The sequence below is a fragment of the Phyllostomus hastatus genome, unplaced genomic scaffold (genome assembly GCF_019186645.2).
Source record: "Phyllostomus hastatus isolate PE091 unplaced genomic scaffold, TTU_PhHast_1.1 phas_scaffold_93, whole genome shotgun sequence".
In the NCBI taxonomy this organism is placed as follows: Eukaryota; Metazoa; Chordata; class Mammalia; order Chiroptera; family Phyllostomidae; genus Phyllostomus; species Phyllostomus hastatus.
This window is the reverse complement of record NW_025334042.1, coordinates 21,492,605-21,505,350: the sequence shown is the minus strand read 5'-3', so window position 1 is coordinate 21,505,350 and position 12,746 is coordinate 21,492,605. Positions and strand designations below refer to the sequence as shown.

Below are 12,746 nucleotides of genomic sequence, written 5' to 3'. Positions count from 1 at the left end.
ACCATTATAAAGTAGCAGCATATTAAGTGGAGATGTGGGTACCTGATTCCAGCTAACATAGGCAAAGTTCTTTAAAGGCGTCTCTAACAGAAACCTGCCTTCCTAGAGGGCCTCTTTAACTGTAAAATGCGGATAATAGTATTTATTGCATATGATGGTTTTAAGATGAATTCACGTAAAATACTAAGAATAGTCCCCAACACATAGTAAGCATGTAATAGAGCAGCTATTATTAATATATTTGCCATTAGTCTCCCTAAAAATTTCTTTCCTTTTTTTCTGAGCCACCACCTTTTCGACAGAGTTGCGCGTTCCTTCACAACACTTCGCGCGCGCACGCACACAGATAGCACACACACGGAAGAATGGAAAGAAAAAAACCCCAGAACACTTCGCTTAAGGTCGGCTTTTTATCAGATCTAGATTTTGAGCTATGAAAACTGCGAGATTGTGGCCGTGGAAGCTATCCGCTTGGCAATGGATGGAATGCAGTAAGATTTTCACACAACCCCACATCACAGAATATTGCCTTGTACGATCGCTTCCCTCCCCCCCCAGGACAGATGATAGTATATTCCATACTGCTGCTGGAAAATGTGGTGCAGAAATTGAGCACGCCAAGGGTTCTCTCTCTTCCCGGAAGCATTTGCTTTTTTGAACCGGAAACAGTTGTTGCTTTAAGGGAGGTGGGACTGGGCGGGTCAGGCCGCAGAGGCTGACGGCGGGGGAGGAGCCGGGTACACTGCCGGGTGGAGGGGACAGAAAGAGTGTCCTTATACTAGCGTTGGGGGCTCGGGCCTGTAAGCCAGTTGGAGTAGCAGCGGCGAGAACGATTGGGCCAACCGGGAGAAGATATGTTGCTCTTCGTGGAGGTGAGTGGGCTCGGAATCTCGTCCTGCACTGAAAGAACAGGAGTGTTGAGGCGCCGGCCGGTCCCGCCGCCATGTGACTTTCCAGGCCGTACACGCCGCTGCACCGGCAGATAGGCTGACACAGCACCTGGGCCGTGTAGGCCTGCGGCCTCACTTCTGCGCTTTCCTAGTTTAGGGAGCTGTGGGAGGTGAGAGCTGGAGTAGGGGAACGTTGACGGTAGGAAAGCGAGACTTCTCCGGTGTGGCGTGAGGATCAGAGGAAGGGGAAAGTGTCCCATATGGATCCCCTAAAGGAGGCAAGCAGGAGCAGGGCGGGGGATGGGGGCGCGAGTGCGGGGGGCGGAGTCTGCGGAGATCGGGGTAATCAGGTGGGTGCGTTCTGGGGGTTGAAGCGAGGTCTCGCGGGGCCCTCTGGGAGAGAGGGAAGCAACATGTGGGGCCGCGGAGGGAAGAAGGTGAAAATCGGCATGTGTGTTTGAGAAGAAAGTTGGAAGCCTGTTTTTAGCAACCCCGCCAAGTTTTGTTTGGTCCCGGTCGGTACGTCCCTGGAACGTTCTGTGGGTGGAAAAGTGAGTTACTATGAACGGAGGAGAAACCTTGAAAGGCACCTCTTTGACCTTTTGTAAAAGTTACTCAGGCAGCGGCTCAGGGGTGACGGCTTGGTTTTTTGAACGGATAAAAGCCCTTTGCAAGGAAAATTCCAAGAATGAGAGAAACCTAGTCCGGGGAAAGCCTACTTTAGTATTGTTACTTAACAGCGTAAATACTTCTATTACTTGTATTTGGAACGTGTGCTTTTGGTCTATTTTAATTTTAGGTAGTAGATAACTGCCTTACACATATACGAGGTTTAATTTCTCTTATTTCTGTCTTTCTCTTGGGTGCGGTGAGCGTCAGCTGACTGCCTGGCTAAAGCTCTGAGTAGATTCCAGATCATACTGTTCTTGCATTGTGAAAACGTCAGACCAGCAAAGCTGCCACTTCGCAACTTGGCACTTGTTAACTATGCCCATAAAAAGAATCTTTTCAATGAGGGAAGGAATTTACAGGTTGTATAATGGATAGGCCAGTCTGTGGCGAATCTTTTTTGGGGAAGAGAGTGATCTTACTCTGTAATATTTGCGTTAGGAAAATACATGCTCGCACTTTTTTATCTAATCAGTGTATCTGATAAATATGAGATCTTTAAATTGGGTTTTAAATTGACAGCGCTACTTTAGAGTATGTCCAAAACAGATAATAAACATTCATTGGAACATTACAAGTAAATCATGAAAAGCTTTAAAATTATTGAACCCATTGTGTTTACCGATTTTTATACTCGTTTTTCTTTGGGCAGAGTAAGAAATCCAGTATGGTTTTGAACAATGCCAGTTTGTGTTAGGAATGTTAAGACGATTAAATGCTGCAGATTTAAGTCTGTGTTTTGCTGGGTAAAAGGAGGACTGGAGTTTTATTTATATCAACATAATTCCAAAATAAACTTTTGAGTTCCAGATTGCTTCCTTTGGCTTTGTTAAAATGTGAATTTTAATAATCCATTTATTGAGATTTTAAGCTAGATCCTCTTTTGTTTCTAAAACAACAATGTAGCGTTTTACAGATGAGAAAACTGAGGTTGAGAGGTAACTTAGTAATAAGTAGTGGAATTGAAATTTAGATACAGGTTATTCTAATGCCAAATCATGGCTCTCACTAAACTGTTAACAGAAAATCAATGTTTACATTAATAATGTTCTTTGTGAATCAGTATGTGGTTTTAACTTTTTCTCATAATGAGTTTTATTGAAAATGAGCAATGTCGGCCTGGCTGGCGTAGCTCAGTGGATTGAGCGCGGGCTGCAAACCAAAGCATTGCAGGTTCAATTCCCAGTCAGGGCACATGCCTGGGTTGCAGGCCACCGCCCCCAGCAACCGCACGTTGATGTTTCTCTGTCTCTCTCTTTCTCCCTTCCTTCCCTCTCTAAAAATAAGTAAAATCTTAAAAAAAAAAAAAAGAAAATGAGCAGTGTCACTAAATGCTTGGGGCTGAATATATGACATTAAAATCAGTAAAAAAAAAAAACAAACAAAAAACAAAAACCAGAAAACCCACACTGGTCATTTGGCATTTTGTTAACTAATATTTGGTTCATATAAGCTCATAATATAGGAATTATTCAAAATAAGTGAAACCAAGCTCAGAAATTTGATGTCTAAGGTCATTCAGGTGTGAGGACTAAAGTTTGAAGTCTGGCTTCCAGAATGTAAATCTCTGGCTCCAAAACTTATTTTGACACTATTCCCTAAGCCAAGGTTCTTAAGCTTGGTCCCTAGACAGAATTGAGGAAATCCATGAACTTGGTTGAGGGGGGAAAAAATAATTGCCTGTTTGTTTATACTAGCTTCTAATTAAAATCTAGAAATGAAAATTCTTGAAATATCAATGGCTGCAACAGAAGTATTTTTGTATTGTAGTGTTTATTTTTTAAGATTTTATTTATTTATTTTTAGAGAGGGAAGGGAGGGAGAAAGAGAGAAACATCAATGTGCGGTTGGGGTGGGGGGGTCATTGCCTGCAACCCAAGCATGTGCCCTGACTGGGAATCGAACCTGCAATGCTTTGGTTCGCAGCCCGTGCTTAAACCACTGAGCTACGCCAGCCAAGGCCCTGTATTGTAGTTTTTAAGATTATCTTGAAGTATTGTTTATGCTCATTACTCTTGTTACATTTTTCAAAATCCTGTTATTTAATGCATTACTAAATTAGAAATTTAAAAATACTTTGATGAATATGATATGTTTGTTTTATTTTGTGATCCTAAATATTTCATTTACTTAAAAATGTTATTCTGAGAAGAGGTCCATAGGTCAGGTTAATTAGATTTACTAAAGAGATCCGTGGCACAGGAGAAGTTAAGAACCACTTTAACCAAGTTGTATGCTGATCTTACTTGGACTTCTGTAACCTGGGGTCTATGAGTCTTCTGCAGTTGTGTTCAGAATCTTGTACTTGAATGCATTTTTCTGGAGAGACTCCAGCTTATTAATATATAACTGGAATCAGTGGGATAGATAATAGTGATAAAAATAATAGTATAATAATAGTGATAAGCACATGTATTGTACTTACTGTGTGTCAGGCCTGTTAAGATGTCACTTTTTTTAACCTAGACATTTTTTATCTTTAAAATTTAATTTTATTTTGTAATTTATTTACTTTTATTGTATTTTTTGCATTACCATTTTGTCCCATTATTCCCCCCACAGTCACCACACTGTTGTCCATGTCCATGAGTCCTTCTGCCTTTTTGCTCAATCCCTCCACTCCCTAACCCCCACCCCCACTTTAGCTGTCATCCTGCTCTTTATGAGTCTGTCTCTGTTTTGCTTGTTAGTTCAGAAATGTGGAACACTTCATGAATATGTGTGTCATCTTTGTGCAGGGGCCATGCTAATCTTCTCTGTATGGTTCCAGTTTTAACATATGTGCTGCTGAAGTGAGTACAAGATGTCACTTTTTTAAAAACTTGGTCTTGCAGACAAAGGTTTATATTGACTTTAGTAGTTTATTGTTTTTGTTTTTGTTTTTCTTCTTACTCCTGTTTTGAAGGAGAACATGCATTGGCTCTCTGGGAAGGGGTAAAAATGTTTGGATAATTCACAAAGTTGTCATATGTCCCAACATAAATTGTTACAACAAAATCTGTAAGTTTGAAACAGCTCCCTTCTGGCTGCTAGGGAGTTATTTCAATTTTTGAGCATCAAGGGGACAGTGTACAAATTTTTCATGTTTTTTTTTTATGGTTGTTAACATTTTAATCATTTTTTACGTCATTTTCCCCCATTGAATATTTTTAGCCAGTCTGCTTTAGTTGTTTGGCAGTCTTCCTCCCTCCTTCCCTTCCTTCTTTCTTTTCTTATTGGGTTTCTGTCTCTATTTGAACTTTTTCTTGAAAATAAATACTTAAAACCACTTATTTAGGTACAAATGAGTTTTTTGCACCCTAAGATGCTTTAATAACTCACATAATTTAATTATGGTAAAATACACATAGCACAAAATGTATCATCACCATTTTAAGTATGTAGTTCAGTGGTATTAAGTACATTTGTGTGGTGTGCAGCCGTCACCACCATCCATCTCTAGGGCTTTTCATCTTGCAAAATTGAAACTCTGCACATCAATCAAATCCCATTTTCCCCTTTCCCCAGATCTTACATAATCTTAATTTATCTGAATTCCAAAGTTTTTTGCTTTTTTAATGGTAACATTTTACATTTTAGGTTAGCCTTAGAGTCTGAAAATAGTGGAATATTTGCCTAGATCATTTTTCATTAATTTTATATTATAATAATCATAAATAGTGTGCCTATGCATGGTGCTCAGTTTTTCCCCATTAGCTTAAATAATTATTTATAAAAAGTTATTAGATATCACTGGCTAGATATAAAAAATAACTTAGAAAAGAAGTGCCTAAATGAATTGGGAAGTGATTGCCAAGAAGAATTTTAAATAAGTGAATATCTGAGTGATCTGTGAACAATTGGGTTTTTTAGTATTTCTTACAACTTGATGGCAGAATTTAAAAATCAGTAAAAACATTCTCAAATAAAACATTTTTAGATATAATGGACTGAAAATGGAGTGAAAATTATTTTGGAAGTGTGAAAAGTGGAATAAAATGCTTAGAGGGAAACATAAAAATGTACTTCATAGTGCTTCAAAGTACAGTATGTGAAAAACTAGTAGACATTGGTATTCACCTATTTTGTATCAATTTTGGTTTGTTTGGTCTATATGCCAGCTTCATATTATTGATACTTCACAGTTAATTGAAGTGATCCTTAATACTAGACATGAATATTTCAAATCTGTGATTTTGTTCTACCTAGGAGCTTTAAAAAGAGATTTTGACCCTGTAGTTAGAAATGAAGTCTGAGTCTGTATTGCATAGGAATGGAAAGTAGAGGAAGTTGAGAAACTAATCCAGCTATCAATTTGAAGTCATAAAAAGATTCTAACCTCCTCTTCAAATATCTTTAAGTGAAAAATGACTGTAACTCTGATAATGTTAATAGCATTTTAATTTATCTTTCCTATATTCTTTGCTTTGCTTAAGTTTTATTTTGTTTGAAGTTTAACTCTTGAGGGAGGTTTTCAGTCTTGAAAACATTGTCAACTCTTGTACTAATGTACTGTGATTCTCTGTAAGGTTTTGGAATCCTGGGTTCAAACATTAGCTATATGACCAGAGGCAAGGGAGGACTTTTTTGAGCCTCAAGTTTCCATTCATAATTTGAGATTAGTAATTTCTTCTGACAGAATTAGGTTGTGTTCATGGTGTTTGTGGTGTTTATGAATTAAGTAAGCATTGTAAATGTATAATTAGGTAAGGGCTTTACAGACACTATCATTTGATCATCACAGTAAGTATTGTGATGTAAATTGTTCCGTATATAAGTGTCGCCTTCCAAAACTACTGAACTTTGTGCTTTATGTATTAAATATTTCTGGTAAATTTACCAAAACTACACGATAGCAGCACTGGTATTTGCAATAACTACTGTGAAATAGCACTGGTTTAAGAGATTAACTTTTTGAGTTCTGCTTTAGTCTTGTTTTATAATTTGCTCTGGTTCAGGTGAATGAAACAGGGTAATTAATTGCCTTATTTACAATTTTTTTATAGTTTAAGAGTTTTGTTTTAATGGACAAAAGTTTTAAAACAAGAATGAGGAGTTCAATATATTAATACAAACCCATTTACATGAAAGATTCAAAGGAACACAAATGATAACATGCAAATAGGCATGTTATATTTGCTCTTTTGGAAAAATATTTTTTCTAATGTGTGTTAAATAAATGCAAGAAAAAGAAACTTTTGAAGATCACATACTCATGTTTCCCCCCTTTTTTGTTGCATTGTCAGACCATTTGAACCAATAGTTGGTTCAGAAAATATCTCTGTATTTATAAATTACTGGCTCTAAACCAAAGACAAAGGAGTACTTTGGGTAAATATTACTAGGAGTAGGATATGAACTGTAGGTATAAAGCCAAATTCCAAAGATTAGGAGTTAAGTTTGGTTTGGTATATATGTTATTGAGAAAAGCATTTTCTGTGTCAGGACAGAAAAGTCAGGAGTGATCAGGGTTTGTGTAGCACATAGTTTGCTAGTATTTTACACCACTAGATACCACAAACTATAAAACAGGTAGGGAGACCATACTTCCCATTTTATCCTGGACAGTCATAGTGTACACCTGTTTTCTGGAACAGATGTCTCACTTCATTTCATTCTTAATGGTCTAGTTTGTACGATAACTTTTAATTTTTTCAGAAGAGATGAGAGATTCACTGTGTTTATTGGCAATTTTTTCCCTTATCAGCAGCAGCATAGTGTACATAAGTTGGCACTAAAATAAATATTTGTTGTGGCTGTGGGAAATGTAAATTTATAGGATTTACAAAAATTTGCAGTTAAGCAGAGTAAGGGAATTAGGATTATTCTAGTCTTTTGAGTTAGGGAAAGGAAAAAAATAGGAGAGCAGTGATTGAGTAATAATGATAAAGTGCATTTATATACAAGGTTGCGTAAAAGAATGGTTAAGAATTTGGACTCTGCTTGTTTAAGCTGAGCCACTTTCTAATTGTATGACCATGGACAAGTTTTTTAACCTGTTTCTGTTTTATCTGTAAATTGAGAATAATACTAATATATGAGGGTAATATTAATATCTATCCCACAGGGTTGTTAAGAGGGTTGACAGTTAATGTAAAGCACTTAGAATCTGGTATATATAAACACTATATGTGAGCTGCTGCTTTCATATATATTTATGAAAGATAAGTCTCATCTTAGTTTTGTGGTCCTTTTCATTTGAAAGTAGATGGTTTGCTGACTTGACTATACATGATAGGAATTAAAAGGTGCCCTTTTAAAAAGAATTATTTTGATATTTAATAGCGATGTTTGAGGGGTTTTCTTTTCTTTTTCTTTTTTTTTTTTTACTTCATTTGTATAGTTAGCCATTGGCTTTATCAGATAACCAATTTGAAGTAAAATGGCTCAGTTGTTTTGAGGACTATTATATTACTTAAATGTTAAATATTAATAATCTAATCTGTAGTAAGGAGATTCATGAGTCTCATATGTAGAACTACAGGAGAAGCCTGTAGCTTTTATTATATTTTCATTTCAATCCATGATCCCCCTAAATTAAGCCACTAATCTAGGGAGGCATTAGTTTTGTTTTGTTTTTTAAACAGTTGTCAAGATGCCATCTGACTGAGGTAGTGGGACTTTGGGAATGTAAGTCTTGTCTTTCCCTGACACTAGAGGACCAGTACCAATATCTTTATTGATGAATAAACTTCAGATTCCTTCCACAGTGGAGAGTAAGTGAATTCTGATTCTTGACAACTAGGAGAGCTTGGGGGAAATGACCTGGGGTAGTCCAGTTATCTTGTTATTCAAAGTGTGAGCTCTGGTTCACCAGAAAACTTCTTGACCTAGGTGATTGTTAGAATATAAACTTTCTGACCTGATAACTGGATATTGAATCAGAATCTTCACTTTATGAAGATCCACACATGATTCTTTTGCACAGTAAAGTTTGAGAAAACAATCAGTATATATTCTACAAATTTTATTGTTGGCCTCCTATGTGCTGGTCACTGTTCAAAGTACTAGGGAGCAGTAAGTCATAAACAAGGTCACTGCCATTGTGGAGCTTGCAGATGGAATAATTCAGATTAGGATACATGCTTTGTGATAGAAGGTGAAATTTCACGAACTACTGTGAACACACGCACATGCACACACACACTTATTTATTTATGTATTTATTTAAACTGAAAATTAGCTATACCTTGGCCTTAGGATAAAAAATTATTGCAGAGCTGAATTGACTTCTGCCCTAGGGACCCTAGTTCTTATCTGGTGGCTATATTCTTCATCTCTTTCTTCTGGATTATTAGCCATTCTTAGGCAGAACTGGAGATAGGGAACATTTGGCTTGGTGAGAAGATTTATAATATTTCTTAAATAGTATGTAACTAGTTGTCTTAAAGTTTCTTCTAAGGCAACTGTAGTATAGTGTCAGGCTCCAGACTGCCTAGATTCAAATCTTGGTTCTATCTTATTAGCTCTGCAGCCTTGTGCATATTACTATACCTTCAGGTAAAGTAACTTTTTTCTTAGCTGCAAAATGTGGGTGATAATGGTATTTAAATGAAGTTGTTATGAAGGTAAGTTAAATATTCCATAAATATTAATCTTTGTTAGAATGGGTACAAATTCCCAGTTTAATTTTCACTTTTACCATAAAATACCCCTAAGCATCTTATCTTAGGATCCTGAAGTTTTATGCTGGATAAAAATGATAGGTGCTTTTTTTGTTTAAGTACTTAAATTTAGTGATCTTCTTGATATTGGAGATGTAAAAACTTAACCTGGAAGATTGATCCGCCACAAGGCAAGTAAGTTCAGTCAGTTTATATACTTCTGTTTCTGTTTCTCAGCATTTGTGGGGTTAAGTGGTGTGGCATTTCTGTTTTCTAATAGTTAAGTAGGTAAGTAAAACAAATCGTTTTGTATATGATCAAAGAGATGGCTTCACCATATTTATGGTGAAGCCATATTTATTATATTCACCATAATAATTTTTTACCTTGAAACTGCTACTGCTGTCTCTTCTTCCTGGAAGGTATCATTTTGCCAAGAATTTGATGTTTCCCTTTCTTTCTCTTTAATTTATCTCTCTCACCAGGTAGGAATTGGCATACTGTGGATCAAGAGTGAGCACTTCTTTTGACTATTTGGTGATGAATATATTGCTTAGAAATAGAGGTGGTGGATTAATCTGTCAGTTGTGTAGACTGATACTTGAATGTTTTTGTGGTGATTTGAGAGTATCTGGTTGCTTGTATACTATGTGAATGTTGGCAGGTAGTTTTGGCAGGCACTTGGACAATTTACATCCTTTAATACAAGGTCTGTCAGGAAAAAGTCCGAGCATTGTTAATGTAACTAGAACAGCTTGTGCAGCATTGATGTGCCCTGTCACCCAAGGAGAGTGAGCTGGATGTGCATGTGTGAACAATGATGACTTCACTGTACCAGTTGGGGGTGGGGGAGTAGATACCATTGAGTGAGCATGTGTACTGAGTGGCCATCGCATGAGAAATGACTGAGTGAGTAGAGAAAAAAAATTGCATCAGATTTTGTGTTAAGCTTGAACATTACTCCTTGGAAACCATTCAGATGATTCAGAAAGCCACAACTATGGGCAACTGGTGATTAGCAGTTCATCATGACAGTGTGTCCATTCATGTATCACATCCCGTGCAGAGTTTTTTAGTGAAACATCAAATTACCCAGGTGACTCATCCCCACTACAGCCCAGATTTGGTGCCCTGCGACTTCTGGCTTTTCCTAAAACTAAAATCACCTTTGAAAGGGAAGAGATTTCAGACCATCGATGAGATTCAGGAAAATATGACAAGGCAGCTGATGGCAATTGGGATAACTGTGTGAGGTCCCAAGGTGCCTACTTTGAAGAGGATTGAGATGCCCTTGTCCTGTGTACAATGTTTCTTGTATCTTCTTCAGTAAATGCCTCTTATTCATATTACATAGCTGTACGCATTCTGAACAGACCTGGTAGATGTTTTCTATACAACTGTAACCTCAAGGACTTCTAGTTCTGTGGAAGATAAAAGGATTTTGATGAGGTTCTTTATTAAACTTTAGTCAAAAGATGGCTCAAACATGGTTATCTACAGTAAGTTTTTTATATCTGTATTGGAAATTGCTTTCCAAAAGTGTTATTACTGTTGCCTAACTTACTATATCTTGTCAGTATCAGGCATTCTCCCTTGTAAAAATTAACTGTATAGGTTAAAAATGAAATCATTGATTTATTTTGTGTGTGTGTTTTTTAAAGATTTTAATTTATTTGTGTTTAGAATAATGGACAGGGAGGGAGAAAGAGAGGGAGAGACACATGGATATGTGAGAGATTCATCGATTGATTGCCTTTTACATGCCCCCTACTGGGGACCTGGCCCATAACCCAGTTATGTGCCCTAATGAGATTCAAACCTGCGACCTTTCAGTTCTCTGTGGGCACTCAATCCACTGAGCCACTCCAACCAGGGCTATTTTTCGTTTCTTCACTGACCAGTGTGATTGAATATTTTTCCATGTTTATTGATTTTGGGGTGTACTTTTTGCTCTGAATTGTCTTTTTTGCTCATTTGTGCTTTTCTTATCAATTGGTAGAATCTATAAGCTTATTTGAAGATAATAGTGTATGTCACTTGCCAAGAAAGAAGATTTTACCAGTTTATATGTCTTTTATTTGGATTTTAAATGTTTCATTATATATTTTCTGATTGTAAAAGTAATAGATGATAATTTTAGGAAAATACAGAAAAGCACAAAAAATGAAAATAAAAACACCACTGCTCAGAGATCACACTTATTTTTAGTCTTTATAGTCTTCTCTGTGCTGGTGAATTGTTTTTCAAAATTAAATCTTTTTCATATAGGATAGCAGTTTGCTTTATTGCCCCCCACCCCAAGTTTCTGTGAACATTTCCATGTCTTCTACAATATTAAAAAACTTAAAAAAAATAATTATAAATAATCAAGTTGCCCCCAAAATGTACAGGGTAGTCCTATGTACTTTTTGCCTAGTTCCCCCCAGTAGGGGTATCTAGCATAATTATAGTATGATGTAAAAACCGGCAGATGGACATTGGTGCAGTCCACAGAACTTACTCAGATTTCACCAGTTTTATATCCAGTCTGGTTTTAAGGTTCTGGGACATTCTGTAAATGTCTGGACTACAGTTATTGAACAAATCCCCTGTAGTTGGTATTTTAGTCCATTTGGGCTGCTATAACAATATCACACTCTGGGTAGCTTATGGGAAGTTTGGGATCGTGGTGCCAGCAGATTTGGTGTTTGGTAAGGGCTTTCTGATTCACACATGGTGCCTTTTTTTTTTTTGCCGTCCTACATGGTGAAAGGGCCTAGGGAACTCTGTGGGATCTCTTTCAGAAGAGCATCAATCCTGTTCATGAGAACTCCTGTGCCATGATTTAATCACCTCCCAAGGCCACACCTAAATACCATCACATTAAGCATTTGGATTTCAACATACGAATTTGGGGAGTATGCCAACATTCAGGTGATAACAGTTGGATGTTTCTAATTTTTCAGTATTATAAAATTAGTGTGGTGAGCATAATCTTGTACTTATGTATTTTTAAGTATCTCTTCTGAGTAGAAGTTCTGACAAACAGAATTTCGAGACAAAAAAAAATGTATATTTTTAAGACTATTGATATGCAGTGCCAGCTCTTAGGAAAGTTATGTGAATTACAGCAGTGAACTGATTGTTTCTTTTTATACTTGTCAAAATGACATTAAGTAGTTTAATAGTAAAAATGATGCTTTGTAATCAATTATTCCTTGTTATCTTCTTGTACATTTTCCCTGTTTGGCAATATCTTGGTTTCTGTTATTAATAGGTTGGTCTTGTACCCTTCTAGACCTTTTCTGTTTTTATATAAATATAAATTTATCTCTATAGTGATACTATATTTGTTACTCTTTTGCAATTTGACTTTCTTTTTTTTTTAAGATTTTATTTATTTATTTTTAGAGAGAGGGGAAGGGAGGGAGAGAGAGAGAGTAACATCAAGTGTGAGATATATCTATGGGTTGCCTCTCTCCTGTCCCCAATTGGGGACCTGGCCCGCAACCCAGGCATGTACCCTGACTGGGAGTCAAACCAGCAACTCCTCAGTTCGCAGGCCAGCACTCAGTACTCTGAGCCACACCAGCCAGGGCAGTATATGTTATATTTTATATGGTAA

At 36.9% G+C, this 12,746-nt stretch overlaps 1 protein-coding gene and 1 non-coding gene across 6 annotated transcripts in view; one reads left to right on the top strand and one right to left on the bottom strand.

Annotated features, from left to right (window-relative positions):
• Positions 1-728: 728 nt before the first annotated feature.
• LARP4 (La ribonucleoprotein 4) overlaps positions 729-12,746 on the top strand; it is a 71,723-nt gene continuing 59,705 nt past the window's right edge. For 2 of the 5 annotated variants that reach the window (XM_045829117.1, XM_045829116.1), the window contains exon 1: positions 729-872. In XM_045829117.1, coding sequence (XP_045685073.1) covers positions 855-872 — 18 coding nt within the window. In that variant the 5' untranslated portion in view covers positions 729-854. Of the gene's footprint in view, positions 873-1,274; positions 1,442-12,746 lie in introns of those variants that run through there. The other 3 variants (XM_045829120.1, XM_045829118.1, XM_045829119.1) reach the window with 2 other exon arrangements.
• LOC123813180 lies at positions 4,253-4,359 on the bottom strand. The gene has a single exon (XR_006784674.1). It is a non-coding gene; the product is annotated as a U6 spliceosomal RNA (small nuclear RNA).